Source organism: Phasianus colchicus, chromosome 21 (assembly GCF_987193195.1).
Source record: "Phasianus colchicus chromosome 21, bPhaCol1.hap1.1, whole genome shotgun sequence".
Lineage (NCBI taxonomy): Eukaryota > Metazoa > Chordata > Aves > Galliformes > Phasianidae > Phasianus > Phasianus colchicus.
The window spans coordinates 6,863,505-6,881,675 of record NC_143456.1 but is presented as its reverse complement, the minus strand read 5'-3'; the positions used below and the strand labels follow the sequence as shown (position 1 = coordinate 6,881,675).

At 51.7% G+C, this 18,171-nt stretch overlaps 1 protein-coding gene across 5 annotated transcripts in view; it reads left to right on the top strand.

Annotated features, from left to right (window-relative positions):
• SSH2 (slingshot protein phosphatase 2) overlaps positions 1-17,542 on the top strand; it is a 72,079-nt gene extending 54,537 nt beyond the window's left edge. For all 5 annotated transcript variants that reach the window (XM_090122318.1, XM_031591642.2, XM_090122321.1 and 2 more), the window contains 7 exons: positions 1,454-1,547; positions 1,662-1,790; positions 3,827-3,873; positions 5,237-5,383; positions 7,456-7,656; positions 11,130-11,970; positions 13,121-17,542. In XM_090122318.1, the coding sequence (XP_089978444.1) occupies positions 1,454-1,547; positions 1,662-1,790; positions 3,827-3,873; positions 5,237-5,383; positions 7,456-7,656; positions 11,130-11,970; positions 13,121-14,968 (3,307 nt within the window). In that variant the 3' untranslated portion in view covers positions 14,969-17,542. The remainder of the gene's footprint in view (positions 1-1,453; positions 1,548-1,661; positions 1,791-3,826; positions 3,874-5,236; positions 5,384-7,455; positions 7,657-11,129; positions 11,971-13,120) is intronic.
• The last annotated feature ends 629 nt before the right edge of the window (positions 17,543-18,171 follow it).

Below are 18,171 nucleotides of genomic sequence, written 5' to 3'. Positions count from 1 at the left end.
GTGTGGTGTAATCTGGTACCCGGGCCTTCCTGTTAGCTAGTTTGTACTCTGGTTTCCAGGCCTGGTGCCTTCCAGAACCATCAGGTTTCTTTGGACTTTGTTCTTATGCTGGAGTGTCTGAGCACATGGAACAACATGGACCTTTTTCCTTACTCAGTTCTTTTAGCTGTGAAGTGTTTAGGTATGGACTTGGGAGACTGAGGCTCTGGAGGATGGGGACAAACAACAGTGCCAGTCTCTGGGGAGCACTGTACATGTGAAACAGAACCCAATCTGCCTCCAGCTGAGTGTTTGGGTGTCTGCTGATGTACAGACCAAAGCAGCAGCTAAAGTAGATGTGCAGTCAGTTTGGAAAGGCTAAATTTGCAGCCTTTGTCAATACACAGAGGGTTACAACCTCTGTAATAAGTAATTGCTGATGATACTGATAGCATATAACTTTAAAGTACTCTGTGACCAGATGTGATGCCAAGCTTGAGGGCTTCACTGCCTGCTTTGTAGTAGAAGAAATAATTTCACGAACTCCAGCTGCTTTCCCACTGTAATAGTGCTGTAGGTTGATTTGTGCTCACAGAGACCTCATTTTGTTGGAGTTCAGTGAGTGAATAATAATGCTGAGGCAGTTATTCAGCTGTGAATAGGTCTTCACACTTGATTGTTTTTTAATATACAAGGAAAACGCCTGAAAAGTTCTGGCAGGCTTTCAGGTTAATACTGTCTTGCAGCTTTTCCTCTGTAAACTTTGGGTAGCCTGTTCTTTCCCCATTGGCAGCAATTGAATCATCTCCTGGGGACACCTGGACAGCATTCTCTTATCTGAGTCCTGGAGTAATGCTTGAGGTTGAGGAAACTGGCAGCTTGTCTGACTTCTATTCACAAACCACTGGTTGGACACTTGTAAAGCAAAGTGTCTGCGGTTGCCATCCTGGCAGCCCTGCAGAGGAACAGAAAGGTGGTGGGAGATGTGACTGCTGGGCCCCTTCTGAGATGATGATGGCTGAGACAGCTCTGTACTGCTGCTCTGTTGCAACTTCCCCTGGTGCTAGCCAGGCTATTTTTGCAGCTGGTGATAAGGCCCCTGGCAGCAGAGGCTGGAGGAATGCGCAGAGGCTTAGCTGCACTCTCCTCTCCATGTAAGGAGCTTTGGAGCTGTTACCTTTCCAAGAAAGGTAGGGAGAGGCTTAGATATTGCTCCAGAGAGTATAATGCAGCCTTCCCAATTTAAATTTTACCAAATACCAGAGGTTCTGTGGATGACTGCAATGGATTAGGAGCATTCAGTTGGTCTCTCTTGTACCACTGGGAACATAAACTGGGCTTTACAGTCACCTGAATTCCCTTCAGCTGGAGATGTGTTTAGACAGAGTAGCGAGGCTGAACAACACAGGCTCTAAAATCACCATGAATCCAGTTCCTGTCCCCACCCACTGACTGTGTTGCTCTCTTCTGACAGCCCAACTGAGCGGGAGCGCACAGAGCGACTCATTAAGACCAAGTTAAGGGAGATCATGATGCAGAAAGATCTGGAGAACATCACATCCAAAGAGGTGAGCGGTGAGGGAGCAGCAGTGCAAATTAAGAGAGTTCTTTGTGCCATGGAGAAAGGCCAAAAGGAAAAAAACCAACTCACGTGGTGTCTTTGTGTTCTCCACCCCACCCAGATACGCACGGAGCTGGAGATGCAGATGGTGTGCAACCTGCGGGAGTTCAAAGAGTTCATTGACAATGAAATGATAGTGATCCTGGGGCAGATGGACAGCCCCACTCAGATATTTGATCATGTCTTTTTGGTGAGTCTGAGAGGGGCTTCCAAAGAGTTACAGCTGGTTTACACCTAACCCTTCTCACCCCGTCTTGGTTAAAGCAAGGGATAGAGAGGAGCTTCAGGGGTCTTTAAAGGAGGGTTTGGCTGATCTTGAGGTCAGCATACACTGAAGCAAGACACAAGACAGCAGTGCTGTTGAACGTTTCTTGGCTATGCCAAATTTTGCCAAGCTGTAGTCCCTGTCACTAGATGGTGGAAGGGGAAGTTTTTAGTCTTAATTTCTTTTTGCGGCTGTTTCCACTGGTGTAGTTTTATGGCTTTAACTGGTTAGGGTACCCACGTGTTAAATTGTGTTTGGGAACAGCATAACTACAGCAGAGAGGGAGGGGAAGGGAGCTGCTGGCATGAGCTTGTGTGAGATTCAGGTGGAATTACACATTGGTGTAAAAAGGAAAGCTCTGAGTTCGTGTGATCCAGCAGGAACAGAGGGGTTTAACCAAGGATCCTGGAGATCCTTCACTTAAGGAAACACAAAAGTTCTGCCTGTTAATGTTTTGCTTGCTTAGCTGCCTTTCATTGCTGCTGGGGCCTGTGTAATTACTGCACCTCCTTCTGATGAGTCAGCTCTCTGGATTTCCCAGCCCTGAAGGAACGGACACAGGTTTGGTTGGGCTGTCTGAGCCTATGAGGTTGGCTCGACTTGAAACAAAGCTGAATCCTTTTGGAGCAGCTGGTCTGTCCAAGCAGAGTCAGCCTCTCCCTGTCTCCTGAAGCTTAGGCCTGGGCTGTGGCTCAGGAGGGATGGTGTATGTGAGCACTCAGAAGAAATTGTGGAGGGGAAGAGCCAGGAAACTTAAAGTACTGACGATGTAATGTGTTTGTGTGGACTGGGTGTTCCCAAGAGAGACTTGTTAGAGGATTGCAGTGCTGGTCAAAGGCAATGCAGGCAGTTCAGTCCAAAGCAGAGCTTGGAACCTTGGCTCTGAGTACATTTAATGGGAACAAGACCATAATAAAGAGGCTTGCAGGCAGCACCAAGGAGGAGGGCTGTGGCTGATGTCTGGAACAGAAGTGTTTGCAAAGCAGGCTCTGCAGTGAGGAGCAGTGCTGCTGGGCTGGGCAGCAGCTTCTTCATTCAGGAGCATGTATCCTGCAAAGCAGAGGGCTCTGACAGGCACGGAGCTGGTTTCTGTTGAGTGAAGGCAAGAGCCCTGTGGGATCCTGCTTAGGGAATGCTAACAATAACTAAGCAGGAAGTAAGAGACCTGATGATGTCACTGACTGTGGAGCAAGGGGCAGGAGAAAAGACTTGCAGTGCTGTACTCTGTACCTGTGGAAATGATGGTTCTCAGGCTGGAGTTAATTTGCCCTTCCTTGGCCAGGAAGCAACGATGTGAAGCTGACTAAGGCAATATGGCAATAAACTTGTTGGCAGATGCTGAATAGCAAGCTGTGAGTAGGGCTGTTCTGCTGTCAGTGCTGCCTGGGTCCTTCTTGCATCTGAGCTATCCTTTTATTAGGAGCTGTTTCTGTTCAGGGCAGGGAAGCAAAGAGCTCACATGCCATCATTTGTGAAGGAAGCTGTTGTCTGAGTGGCCTTGATCTCAGCTGAGATGTTTGGGCAGGAAGCAAGCAGCCTGCAGGCCCTGAGCATGCTGCAGAGATGAGGGTAAAGCCTGTTTGTGTCTTTGCTCATGCAGGCTTTGAGTATGGAGATGTGTGTATCAAGTGAGCTTACAGGGTTGCTGCCTTTGATGTATAAGATGGGTGTTTCATGTATAAAGAGCACCTGGGTGGTTTTAAACACAAGCAGGCTCTGCTCTGTGGGGCAGAGCTGTCAGCAGCCTCCAGGGAAAGGGTGGAGCAGGCTCAACTGTGCTGGGGTTCTCAGTGGTTTGCAGGAAGTGTACAGTGCTGGGCTCCTGCTTTGCAGAGCTGTTTGTTGCTTCAGAAGGGATCTGGCTGATGGGTTTGCTGGATTTGAGGTCATGGTGGCAGTCCCTGGATCCATCAGTTATCCTTCATCTGGCTGATGTGTCCCATTGCATGTTTTCCCTGCAGGGCTCTGAATGGAATGCCTCCAATCTGGAAGACTTGCAGAACAGAGGGTGAGTAGCTTCAGGCCATCAGCTTAAAAGCAGGAGCTTGCCCTCAACACTTGTCTATGCACTAAACCTTACCTGCTGAGTAACCTGAGACTTATTAAAGGGTTTGCAGATCTGAACAAGCTCTTGCTTCCTCCGAAGTCTATGTCCTCCCACAAACAGGCACTCTAAAGTAAAAGAATCTCATTCCCTGACCTTGACTGACATCCCCTTGGTGAACAAAGGAAGCCAGCTACCTCGTAGCTACAAGCAGCAGAAAGCTACAGTTACTTAACTGGATGCTGTGTTGCTGGCTCTGTGCCCCTCTCTTAAGCCTTCACCATTACTGGAGCCTGGAGCTCCAGACTGCAGCAGGAAGGAAAACGTGAAGGAGCATTTGTTCCTTTGAGTGGGGCCCTGGAGAAAGTACAGTGCTGTAGCTCTAGGGCTTAGCAATGGGAGCTGCTCTGCTTTCTGCCTTTCCTCTCTTTCAAACATAAGGTTAGAGTGTCCTCTCCCTAGGTCGGGTGGATCTGAGCACCAAGATTGTGTAATTAAATCATTACTTACAGGTTTGGCTGATTTATGCCAATCCAGTGGAAAAAAATACTCACTGCTGAGCTGAGTTTGATAGCAGACTTCTGCTCCGTGAAGAACCAGCGTAGCAAAATCGACTCATTAAGCCAAGGGTCTGCTGCAGTTTCCATGGTCAAGCAGGTCCCACTTGACTGCTAATGATCTCATACCAGCTGGAGAGATGGGATGTCCCTCACAGCTCTTCTAAGTCTGGCAACTCAGCATGAGTGCAGTTCATAAACTCCTTACAAGTGACCCTCGGGGCTAAGGGTCCTGGATGGAGTGGTAAAAACCATATGCTTTCTCTCTCTGTAATTCCAAAAGACTTAGGGAGAAGCAAGAAATCTTCCCAGTGGCCCATTGTCTGTTACACTCTCTGTATTTATTCTATACATTTGTTTAACTACAGTATTGCTCCTGAGCTTGTGCCTTCCATCTTCTGTGTTATTGCTGCAGCAGGAGGAAAGGCTCACGAAGGAGCTTCGAGGAAGCATCCAAACACAAGCAGAATGGGCTGTGCAGGAATGTTAGCAGCGCTTAGAGCAGAGAGGTGATGGGCAAGCAGAGCCACTGACAGATGTGAGGAAGAGCTCTGAGTTACTCAGAGAGCTCTTTTGTCTGTGTTAGGCAGTGCTTCCTTGCTCTCCGTCCTAATTTCCAGGGAGGTATGTTCAGGACTGCAGCTCTGAATGCTGTGCATTTTGCCAGTCACAAAGGGAGACAAAGCTGTTATCTAGAAGCTGTGATGTGTCTCTGAACCCACTGCGTTCTGCACAGTCTGCGTTTTTATCTGCTGTGTGTTTCCATGCAGGGTGCGGTATATTTTGAATGTGACTCGAGAAATAGATAACTTCTTCCCTGGCCTTTTTGAGTACCATAATATTCGGGTGTACGATGAAGAAGCAACAGATCTTCTGGCTTACTGGAATGATACTTACAAATTCATCTCCAAGGCAAAGTAAGTCTTTTCAGAACAGATGAAGCGCATTTAGAAGATATATACTGAGCACTTATTACTTTCCCAATGCTTTTGTCAACTAGTTTTCTTACTTGCCTGCCTAGACATTCATTTTGTGGTCTTTTTAAGTGCTAGAGCTGCCTTCCGTGAGCTGTTGTCCTTAATGTGCTTGTAAAAGGAGCAGGTAGGACTGAGAGGAGGTGATCTCTCCTGTATCAGGGAGCTAACAGTTCACCTGCTGCTTAAGAGACATGCTGGGTCTCTGGAGTGCTGGTGGGAGGAAAAGGCAGTAACAAATGGAGCAGGGTTTATCAAAAGTAAGAAGGAAAATTTTGAAATATGAACACAAGCATAAGCTGTTCCCTGCTTTGCTAGGCTGTACTGTGAAGCCTGCAGTCTGGAAGCGAGTTTATGTAGTGTTATATAGAGCAAACTCTTCCCTTTTAACAAGGCTGCATAAGTCTCTGAGCTGTCAGTTACACTGAGTAATCTGATAGTGGATGTTGAAAGTTGTCACTTTTTACTGCTAAGAGCTGTATCCCAGTTATACGAGCTGTCTCCAGTTAAGTCAGCAGCCTTTTTATGGGAAAACTGGTCAGAAAGCAGAGTGGCATATGTTGCCTTTAAAGTATTGTTTCCATTATAGCAGTCTGTCTTCTCTTAACCACAGCTGGTGCTTGCAGGTTTCTCATAGCCTTGAAAAGCTGACTTGTTTGAGTATGGCTCTCCTGAGCAAGTTGTAGATACATATTTTATTGAAGACTGTTTCTTTAAAAGGCATCACTGTTTTCCCTTGAGTTCTGGCTTTGAAGTGTTGTCATCCTCAAGTACTTTTCTTCCCAGAATAATTTCCACTGGGCTTGAATTGCTGGGCCTCAGTTCTACATGTGATGTGATGGAAGTGAGGAGTCTTTTAGGCTGGAGCTGTTACCATACCCCTTCCTTTGTCCTGTCTGCCTGCTGGCCAGGGGTTGTGCTGGCCAGCATCTGAAGACTGCTTAAGGTTTTCTCAGCTTTGTAAATGCACGAGGATGGCAATACTTGGAAAAATTCTTGAGGATGACAGCACTTCAAAAGCAGTACTTAGGGGAGAACAGTGATGTGCAAAGACTGCTATAGCATAGAACCTCTATGCTACAGTGCAGACATCTCCTCTGAGCAATGTGGCTGCAGGTATGGGCTCAGGCAGCTGTGCTGGCTTGTTGAGGCTCGTGGCTGCGTGTGCTCCATCACCTCCCAGTTTGTCCTGTGGGAGCTTCATGTGGCTGGCAGTACAAAAACCTGGCACATGAAGGAGAAAACTCCAGGAGCCAAAGTGAAGTTTTCTCAGCCTTCACTGTACCGGTGTGCAGAGGTCAGAGATAAGGACCAGCTAGCCTTCCTCCTCCCATTTCATGGCAAACACACACCTCTGAATTCCTGGGAGCAGTGCTGGCTGCCCATATGTGCTCCTGTACCAGCCTCCCCCAGGCACAGTGGGTGCTCCTTCAGCTCACACTGTTTGCTTTCCCTTCAGTAAGAAAAATCTCTCGATCTGGGTGGGAGCTAGGAAGGGTTTCCAACACCTGGCTAAAGCTGAGCTGGTTTTGTCCAGTCACCAAACCCAATAAATACGTTGTCAGTAGCTTACAGTGGGAAAGGATCTTTGTGCTAGCAGCTCTCCTGAACTGTTGGAATCTTCCAAGGTTATGTTTGTGGATGTGATACCATGTTTGTGTGACAGATGCCCTTTTTATTTGGAGAACTGCTTGTTTCCAGTGGGTTGTTAAGGCTGGAAGATGCCATATCAATCCTCAACAGTCTTCCTAAATCTGCACAAACAAACGATGTTTGTCCACTTTGGAAGAGCTCTTGTAACTAAATCTGTTAAGAATATTAAGATCTCATTCTTCACTTTCTTTGTCTCTTGCTCTAGTTTGTAAATAGGATTTCCAGATGACAACCAAGAGATTCCAAACGAGTCCATGGCACTGAAAATATTTGATAATGCTCTGGTAGATAACTTGCTGTTTTCTTAAGCTTCTCAGAAGCTGTGCTTTCTGTTTAGTGATTCTCTTTGTGTTTCACATCAGGAAAAATGGTTCCAAGTGCCTGGTGCACTGCAAGATGGGGGTGAGCCGCTCAGCCTCCACAGTCATTGCCTATGCCATGAAGGAGTACGGCTGGAACCTGGACAGGGCTTACGACTACGTGAAGGAACGGCGCACGGTCACCAAGCCCAACCCCAGCTTTATGAGGCAGCTGGAGGAATACCAGGGGATCCTGCTGGCAAGGTGAGTGGGGGAATGACTGGGGATCTCAAGGGAAGAGCTTCCATCCCTGCGTTATGGTTATCTGGGGAAAGGTAGCGCTCTGCTGTCATGGCTTGGGAGCACTGGAACAGGTTGCCCAAGGAGGTTGTGGATGCCCCATCCCTGCAGGCATTCAAGGCCAGGCTGGATGTGGTTCTGGGCAGCCTGGTCTGCTGGTTGGCAACCCTATACGTAGCAGGGTGTTGAAACCAGATGATCATCATGGTCCTTTTCAACCCAGGCCATTCTGTGATTCTGTGAAAATGGGTGTAACAAAGAGCTTTGAGGAGCCTGTTTGACTTCTAAGTGGTTTTCTTTAGGGGATTGCTACTACTATCTGAACGCAGCATTCAGAGCTGTGCAGGCTCCAGCAGAGATAAATGATGTCCCTCTTTCTTGGCAGGGAGCTGGCTTTGTCTCCATCCCAGCCTTCCAGCTCCCTGTTGAACGTGCCCCTCCTCAGCAGCTGGTCTGGTTTTATTTAGATCTCTTTGGTAGGTGTTGCTGTTAGGGGAGGGGACAGGATGTTCTGTGCATTGCAACAGTGGTGTTTGTTCCTGTGTGGAGTCCTAGGGCTGGGATGGGGTACGGGCAAGTGTCTTGTAATCCCAAACCTATCACCTATTAGCAAAAAGACATAAATATTGCAAGAAATCTGCCTGTAAGCTGTGTTAAGCAATGTCTCCACGTGATCAGCTGGAAGGAGGTAGTGATACTTCTGTGTTTTGCCAGATGATTTATGTAGGACCCTGATGTGCCTTGCAGGGCAGCAAATTTCAGCAGAGCTACCCAAGCTGACTCTCCTGCTACAGGAGGTGGCTTGTCAACATCTTTTGGCCGAAGTAGTAATTTCATAGCTGCTTATTGCAGTTGAAAGGTGCCTGCCCTGTGCTGTTCTTCACAGCAGCTTGGGTATACCTGTGCTCTCTCCAGGGCACCCAGGGCTCTGTCTTTCACCATCTTGTTTTTGTCCCTTTGGCCTTTCCCACCCACTTGCAGAGATCTCCCTTCCCTCTCTGTGCTCATGATTTCCCTCTCCACTTGCTTCCAGCTCTCTGATATCTCTGTTGGGCCAGGTCTGGGTTCCTGATTCTTACACCAAACTCTGATTTAGAGGTGACTGACCACATAGCATGGCCAGGCTGCAAAATTTAGTCTTCTTGGGTGGAGGAAAAAAAGACTTTGAAGATGAGAAAAGCACCAACATCCTGTACAGCCTTCACAGGTTTGTAAACACCTGAGAAGAGCCTGGGTTTGCTTGCTGCTGCAGCATCACATCTTCAAGCCCTCAGCCCTGCTTTGGCTGATCTGTCAGTCTGGTAGTTGGTGGCACACCTACAAAGCCACCCTGTACAAATGGTTTAGCTAAGAGCGTTTGGTTCTCTTTCCTGTCTGTTTCAGTAATTACTTTGTCAAGAGGGAAGTCTTTCTTGCTGCCAACACATGGTGTAGCTGCCCTCCCACTTGAGCACACCACAGCTCCTGACCTACTCTGCAAGTCCCTGTACAATGGCACAAACAGGATTACTCGTGAGGCTTTAAAAAATGCAAGAGCAGTGCATTACATCTGTGCATGTAGGACTAAAAAGCCTGCAGTAAGTGAAGCTTCACTGAAGCAAGGAACAGCCTCTCTGTGCTGCTGGAACGAGCCTTCTTTATGTGCTGCTTTTCTCATCTCTAAACTGCTTTTTCTCCCCTTTCTTCTCCATTATTTAGCACTCCCCTCTGGCTTCCAGCTGCCTTATTTATTGCTGTGGTATTCCAGGCCAGGTAAAAAAACAAAAACAACAGCAAAAAAACCCCAACAGATTCATGCTCATGTGACTGCTCGGATTTCAGAGGGGAGGTCTGTGAGGGCAGCCATGTGCTCGCACTATCTAGTTACGGTTTTGTGTTGAGCTTATAGCAACTGGGACGTGTAAAATGAAAACCCCCTGCCTGCTTTTAGTCTCAACAACAGGCGTGTTTTGCTTTGGAGCTGTCATACTTCCTGGGATTAGTTAAGCTGTCCCCTCCCTCTGGTGATAGCGGCAGAGAGGCCAAGCTAAAAACCCTGTTTCTTTTATTAGTTATTAGAAGCAAAACACTGCTTGGCATCGCCTTGTGCACCTTGTGAGTCAACAGCAGTGGTCTTCCTAGGAGCCTGGAGGTCTGGCTGCGGCATGGCCATGAGCACAGCCACCAGCTGGGCTCTGCTGGGTGTGAGGAGAGGCAGTGAGCATTGTTGAGGTTCGGAAAACATCAGCAGCTGCTCCCCAGGTTATGCAAGCAGAGACACGGGCAGTCCTTGCCATCCCTTGCAGACAGGCCCAGATCTATTGCTGGCACCCAGCTGTGCTCCAGGACCCCCAGGGATGGAGCCTGCACCCATGGCAGTGCCTGGTGGCATCTTGTCCTGCCCTTCCTCTAGAAGGACCCCATTGTGCCCCATGCCACGCATGAAGGCTGTCACTGAGATGGGGTTAAGAAGCTAAATCCATGATGGATTATTTTCCTTAGCTGTTGGGCACCCACAACTAAAATTGCTGCATTCTAATTAGTTCAGTAGCGTCTGTTAATTAACTTAACTGCAACCAGCGGCCGTGTCTGGGAGCGATGCTCACACTGGCAGGGGACTGAAGAGGTTTGGCTGTGTCTCCTGTGGATTCCAGGGCCTTTCTGTGGTATGTGCTCTCCTCCTAGGGGCAAGTGGTGGAAGCACAGCCCTGTGGCCACGGTCACTCAGCAGAGCCCTGGCCTGCTGGTGTGGTTTGGTTGTGACAGGTTGCCTCCTTGACTCTCTGTAAGCCCAGAACGTGGGCTGGTTTCTTGGCAGGTGGAAGTTATGGTGGTGCAATGCTTGGACCTTTCTAAAGGGGCTTTCCAAGAGCTGCAGAACTCTTGACCTTCCTTCCTGTGGAAAGACAGGTGGTGTTTGGGGCTGATTGCTGGCTGCAGAGAATGTCTTCTGTGTTTTCCCATCACACTCATACATGTCCAGCACACTTCTGGTTACCAGAGCCCCAGTACTGACCACTGAAGTTGCTCAGAGGAAGCCACGAGGAAATGAGCCTTCATTCCTTGTCCACCACCCAGCATTGAGGACTCTGTTCCTTCTGGTCCCTGCTCACCTGTGAGCACATGGGAGAACACCCTCTGGCTGAGGAATAACCAGTCCATAGCCCATCAAATTTTGTATTTGATGAGTAAACTGATAAAATACTGCTGGGGAGTGGGGTGTGTGTGTGTGTGTAGAGTGGGAGAGTGCAGTGGGATGCAGCTAATGAAAAGCAGCTTGTTCCTGGGACAGCTCCTCCAGCAGCAGGTTTGACCCTGAAACACTGAGGTTAAGCTGCAGCTGTGCTGACTGTCTCCAATATTTGCAGTTTTTCATGTAGGCTGCATCCTCTTACAACGAGGTGACTCTGGTATGTGAAAGCACCACTCAGTGTTTCCTCTGCTCTTCCTCCCCGCAGCAAGCAGCGGCACAACAAGCTGTGGCGTTCGCACTCTGACAGCGACCTCTCTGACCACCATGAGCCCATCTGCAAATCAGGGCTGGAACTGAACAAGAAGGAGATCACTACCTCGGCCGACCAGATCTCCGAGGCCAAGAGCAACGACAACCAGCAGCCCATGTCTCCCATCTACCCTGCTGAGCTGGAGCGGGAGCAGCTCGCAGAGGATGCAAATGTGATTGAGGAGAGCTGTGTGAAAGAGAGGAGGATCCACCTGGAGTTCACGTGTAGAGACTTCCATGTGGAGCAAATGGAGGACAAGCTGAACCTGAACAACATCAATGGCTGTACGGCAGGGTGCTGCGTGGGTTCTGTCCCCCCCGATAACTGCCATGCTTCTGAGGCCTTAATGCAACTCCAGCACCCCTTGGAAATAACAGAATTTCCTGATTTGACTGTAGACGATTTGGAAAAAGATGCCCTTAAGCCTGATATGAATGTGCACTTGGTTCCCATGGAAGAATTCACTTTGTGCTTAAAAGACTCTCTCCAGTCCCCAAACCAAAACGCGCCAAGTCTGCAGCAGAGTGCCCAGCCTGAAGGGACGGACCTCAGTGCAGACAGGATTGACTTCTTCAGTGCTTTGGAGAAATTCGTGGAGCTCTCTCAGGAGAGCAGGTCACGCAGCTGCTCCCACTCCCGGCCGGAGGAGCAAGGTGCTGGGAGGAATGGGGCAGCCAGGCTGCCTGTGCTGGAGGTGCTGCCTGCTGCAGACGTGGGTGCAGACGCCCAAAGGAACAGCTCTGGAAATTCCCCTCAGGCATCAGATGACTCTTCCACAGATGAAGAGCAACAAAAGGTTAAAACGACTTGCTGGGGGCTTTAGGAACTGCTGTTCCAACCTGCCTGTGTGTAGCTGCCTTGCTGTGGGGTTGCTGTCTTGCTTGGCCTTTAGGGGAGAGATTGCTAGATGCTCGTCCTACTCTGTGCTTTTAGAAGCTTGCTGCTTTCTGTGCTCTTTGCTCAAACACCTGTTTACTGGCAGTGCAGGGCTGAGTCAACCTTGACCTGACCTGCTCTGTTGTTCTCATGAGAAACTTATTTTTGAGTTTCTCATCAGGAGAGCGGATAGGTGGGACGTGAGCCATTAGGGCAGCTGAGGCCAGCCAGCATCCTGAACCTGCACGGGTAGTTTGTCTGCCTCGAGGAATGCACCAAATAACGGGACAGAGCTGGCACTTCTCCCTGCTTGGAAAACACCAGCACTGAGACAGTAAATTGAGGCAGATGTAGAGCTTCTGCTGATTGAAAAAGAGAGTGAGCCTGGCCAGGCTCAGGGGGGTGGTCTCGCATATGTTGTGGCTGACTTCTCTCCTGGGGCAGAACTCAGTAACCTCTGAATTTAGGCACCTTTCTCTTATTATTGCTTCCTACCCTGCAGCAGTCTCACAGGGTTTGATGGTGTCCAGGGCCATCATTTTTTTTAGGAGCCTCTCTTATTTAAATTCCACCCTGCATTGCTTGAATCGTTTCCATCTCCATGTGAGGCACTAAGGCTCATCCAAATAGAAGAGGCCATCTCTCTCCAGCAATTTGGCAGGAAGAGTTTCTGTGCTGCTGGGGGAGCATTGCTGCCTGTTCTGCTCCGGGAAACCAGAGCGGTTCCGCACTCAGCCCTTCTTCATGCTGCCCTTCTGTTCGCTCCCCTACCTGAGCAGTCTCTTTGAGCATTTTCAGTTCAAAACTTGGGTTTTTTGGTTAATTATTTTTCCCTCAGAACTCGTGGCAAGAAAATAACAGTTCTTAAATCCAGTCTGAGTGGAAATCCAGCCTGGAATATGTAGAGTGCAGACCCAGAGATTATTGCTTCTGTGCTAGCGATCATTGTGTACTTGCAATCCATCCCTGCACATCAGCACACATGCTTTCTGCTCCTTTGGAGGAGTGCACCCTCACTGCCATTAAGCTGCTGCTGTGTGCTGTTTGTAATTCCTGTTTCTGCCTTGCAGGAGGTCCCTGAACTGCCTGGCGCCGATCATCTCACACGGTCCCACTCAGAAAATGCCATTTCGGTGAAGGAAATCATCACAGAAATTGAGTCCATCAAGCAGGGAGCAGGGCCTGCTCAGCAGAAGGAGGGTTCAGCCAACCTCACCCTGACACCAAAGAGGAACACGGTACACGACCTGCCTGTGGAGGTGATCTGGGCGTCAGAAAGGGTGGATCAGAGCGAAGGACATCAGGAAAAGGAGAAAGACCCTCTGCAAGCTGAGCAAGAAACTGTTCCCACACCACAGCTCTCCTCCTGCAAGTCAGAGCTGGAGGAGGGTGAGCAGCACAGCGTCCACCCTGAGCCCAAGTGGTGCCCCGGCTCCGTCCGCAGAGCCACGTTGGAGTTTGAGGAGCGTTTGAGGCAGGAGCAAGAGCACCAGCACGTGTCCCCAGTCTGCATCCTACTGACCCGCAAGAACTCCAGGAACGACTCTCCTGCTGCTGAGCTGCTGCCGCGGGGGAGGACGGAGGAGCTGCCCTTGGAGTTGGCTCCAGATGATGATGCAGTGCAGGGCTCCGAGGAGCTGCTGTCACTGGGGGCAGAGCAGCCTGCAGGCAGGCAGCTGCCCACACCCCTCACGCACCCCACAGAGCCCAGCCCAGGGCAGGAGGAGCACAGGGTGGTGGTGTCTTTTGATGGCACGGAGGAGCCGGCCCTGCCTTCCCTCCTTCCCAAAAGAATCGAAATCATTGAGTTCACTCCTACGGTCAGGGCTGCCGAGAGCCCCACTGCAGGCAATGAGCAGCCCGCCGCCCTCCCTCTGCTGGATGAAAACTTGAACCCTTCGCTGTGCTCCGAGAAGGCAGCAGCCTCTCTCAGAGCTCTGGTACACCCGCCACTGCCAGAGCACATGGTGCAGCAGCAGCAGCAGGCTGCCTGCACCCTGCTCAGCCCCAGCGAGGAAGGCACTGCCTTGTCCTTTCCCCTCGGTGCTGCTTCCCCCTCTGCCCAGCCCTCCTGCACGCCTTCAGCCAGCCCTGACCGCTCTGCGTTCCCCTGTGTGATCCCCCTGGAAGGTGTCACTGAGCAGAGCACGAGCACGGACGATGAGCCGACCGCGCCGTGCGGCACTGCGGGAGCTGTGAGTCTCCCATTCAGGGACAGCAGCCAGGCTCCACGCCAGGGTGGTGCTGGCTCCTCAACCAGCCTGCACGCCGCAAACGTGGACCTTCTGGACATCTCCTTCCTGTGCTGCAGCCTGCCCCACAGCTCCAGCAGTCACAGCGTGGGGGAGCGCAGCAGCAGCCCTGGGCTGGTCAAGCAGCGAGCGAAGGAAATAGAGGCACGGATCCGGCACGCAGGGCTCACCACCCCCTCCCAGATGAAGAGATCAGCATCCTTGGCCAAACTGGACTGCCTGGACCTCTCCAAGGACGACTTATCCGAGAGGGAGGCGGCCTCCCGCTGCACCAGCCCCATCCTCCTCACCTGCATGGGTGCGGGCTTTCACGGGGGGAGGTCAGAGCAGAGCTTGCAGAGCCCATGTGAGAAATGCCACCCGTTCTCCCCACCCACCCTCCAGGATCCCAAACCTGCTCAGCATTTTGTAGAGCAGCTCAGAACAGCCGAGTGCATTGCTCAGAGCAGGCCGGTGGAGCGCCCGCTGGCTCAGTACGCCAAAGAGTGCGGCTCCAGCCAGCACAGCTCGGCTCCCAGCGCCGGTCCCACATGGACTGCCCCCCAGGAGGGACCCTCTGTGTTGGCAACACCCCGACAGCAGCACGGTAGAACTCACCCGTTGAGGAGACTTAAAAAGAGCAATGACAGAAAGCGGACAACCAATCCCCTCTATAACACCATGTGATTGTGAGAGCTCCGTGGTTCCATCCGGGGAGCTGCGCCGTGGTCACACAAAGGGGGGCAGGTGTAATATAAGGAACATGCACTTTATTGGTTAATTTTATATATATATATATATATATATATTGTCATTTTACCGTTCCTGGCGCATGTAGGTGTGTGGGTTGGTTCTTCTGTGTGTGACTCTGACTGCAGGACTGTTGGTTGGTTTTTGTTTTGTTTTGTTTTTTTTTAAATGATTTTTTTTTATGAACTCGGATAACCTCAGATGTTCTTTTTGTTGTTGGTTTGTTTTAAAAGAACACCTCTCCCCTGTTGAAAACGGACGCTGGCTCACTGCAGCGGGGCAGAGGTTTGCTCAAAACCAGCTCCTAGATCCTCACTTGAATCAGCCCTGTGCCTCGAGATGGTGCTGGGCACTGGGGCGAGAGCCCACGCAACTGTGAAGGCTGTGCCAAGTCCCCTTTGTTCACTTTGTGCTGCAGGCTGGAGCTGGATGGTGCTGGCAGGTCCCTGATGGAGCTCAGTTCTGCCTGTGTGCTCCAACAGGAGCACAGGGGTGGGTTTGGGGACCCTCAGCTCTGCCCTCACCTCTTCCTCCAGCTGAGAGCCCACGACCCAGAGTGTTCTTCTAAAACAAACACCTCAGTAGGGCATGAGCCCTCCCATTACTTGAATTCTGCTGTGGGCCTTCCACGTTCATGGCCATATCGTGTCCTCTGCCCTCTGCTGCCTCCCTGCACCCCAGAGCTGCCCCGCATCCCCTCTGCATCCCACAGCCCGTTGTAGTTGTTACACGTTTTGTTCCCACACTGAATGCAAAGCTTTGTCTTCTGCTGCCACTCCTGTACTCAGCCTGGAGGGAGGATCTTTCCTGGAAGATTTGGTTTTTTGCTAAATTGTATATATGGTATTTATATAGATATTTTTTTGTTTCTATGTTGGTTATTATTTTGTTTTTTTTTTTTTTTAAGGGCAAGACTGCATTCTGTAAACTGGAAAACACCACCACTTTCCTCACCCTCAGTGCTGTCCATGGCAATCTGCACCCAAACGCAGTGGCTTTGGCCAAATGTCTCCTCCAGCCCTGTGTTCTCTTCTGCAGCTCCTGGCCTCTCCCAGACCCACATGGTTGCTCCCAGTTTCAGGCCTGCTCTGCACTGCCTGGTGCCTGGCCCTGCCAGGAGCTGCAGAATGGCTCCTGCTGCTGAAAGTGCAGTGCCCAGAGAGCACAGAGCAGGAGGAGCAGCACCTCAGGCCCTGCCTGGAAAGCAGCAGCGGTGCTGCAGGCTGTGCTGGGATGAGCTCACCTCCTGCTGCAGGGCAGCTCATGCCACCGGAGCCGTCTGGCAGGATTTGCCCCTCCTGCAGCTCCTGGGCTCCTCCTGCTGCCTTGCTGCAGCCCAGAGCCCCGGTGCATGTCCTGCTGTAGCTCTGCAAGCTGCCCTAGCAGTGCTGGCTGCAGTCTGGAGTGCAGCCCAAGGCTCGGATAGCACCGGGCCATGGCTTGCTGTGGGGCCACGTGGCTCCCAGTGGCTCCAGCTGGCCTTGGAGCCAGGCAGGCAGCACAGAAGGCCATGTGCCCCGGGGTCAGCTATGAAGGACAGCTTCAGCCCTCACTTCCCTGGCTTTCTCCACCTAGTTTGGTCTCAGGAGAGGTACTCTTTTTGCAGAACAGAAATGTGCTTCCTCCCAGTGCTCCTCTGCAGAGCCGCAGTGCTGTGCTGTCCCCTCGTCCCCAGCCCAGCCTTGTTCCCTTCCAGCATTACAAAGGCACTGAGGGGCTCTGAACCCACTGGCAGAAGGGTTGCACAGCGCTGGGTGCTCAGCCGAAGCCACCGGGCTCAGAGGTTCCCCCTGGGGGCTGTGCACCCCATCTCTGTGCTGTCAGCTCTCCCCTTGCCGGTGGGCTTTTGGGAGGAGCACGGTGTTTGAAGGGCATTTTGTACAAAGCAGCCGTTCCTTTGGTCTCTCCAAGCCCTCCCAGAGGACGCTCAGTTGTTTACATTGACTCCTGTACAATATCTCAGCCATTGCCCCCCCTGCCCCCATCTCTGCCCGTACTGTAAGTGTGAGCCTTGCACAGACGGATAGCGCCCGCATCCACCTGGTTTTTACACTGTGTTCTGTTGCACTCTATGGTGTGTGTGTGTGTGTGCGTGTGTCCCATCCTTCCCAAAGTCATCCCATGTACAGACCCCCCCCCATCAGCCCCATCCTGGAGGTGACCCCTGGTGGAAGGGAACCTACGAGGCACCATTGGGCCGTAGCACTGGGATAGGGCTGTGCTCCCGGCCATCTCCCACAGCACCAAGACCTGTGCTGGTGCCTTTACATCCCTGCCCTGACGTGCAGAGTCCGTGTGCTCAGCTGTGACCGGGGATGGAGCACACGTGTGCCCCCTGGGTGTCCCTCGGTGCCTGGGATCGTCCCTTTCCCCCACCTCCCCCCCCCCCATACTCCTCTAAGAGACTTTATGACCGATGTGCTCCGCTGTTTTTAAATGTGAACTTGTGCACTGATGTGCAGATTCAATGTTCTTGTTACCGAATGAATAAAAGTTTTATTTTGACGATGATGTCAGCCTGCTGCCTCCTGCTCGGGGCTGGGGGGCTCTGTGTCCCTGCTTGGATTCTGTCCGTCTCCCCCAGCCCAGGTGGTGCACTGAGGGTGGAGGACCCCAGCCCCAAAATCCCTCCAGGGCTGTGCCCAGAGCGAGCCCAGGCACTGGGGGTGTTGCAGTAGTGCTGGGGGTGCCTGGTCTCCCCTTCTGCCCTCGTGCCCATTGGAAAAAGGCTCCTGGGGTCCCCCGGCCCTATGGGGATGTGCAGCGGGGCAGAGCTGTGGGGTGCTGTGACGGGATGTTGTCCCGCAGCCCCCGGGCGGGTGGGTGGATGTGACTTTCCCTGCTGACCCGCTCAGCACAGCCAATGCTCTGCTCGGTGCCCTTGTAGGGGCCATCGCCCGCTGCCTTTCCAGGAACCCCCTGCCCCGGCTCCCCCCCGGCCTTACGATCCCTTTAATCCCCTTTGGGCCGGTGCAGTCCCGGCGGGGCCGAGCTCCGCTAAATCCCAACGAGCATCCCGTGGGGGCGGGCGAAAGGGGGGGGGGGGAAGGGGGTGGGCATAGGGATGCTGCGCCGCCGCCGCCCCCCGCGGCGCGTATCCCCCATCCCGGTGGGTTCGGGGCGGGCAGCGCTCGGCCGGG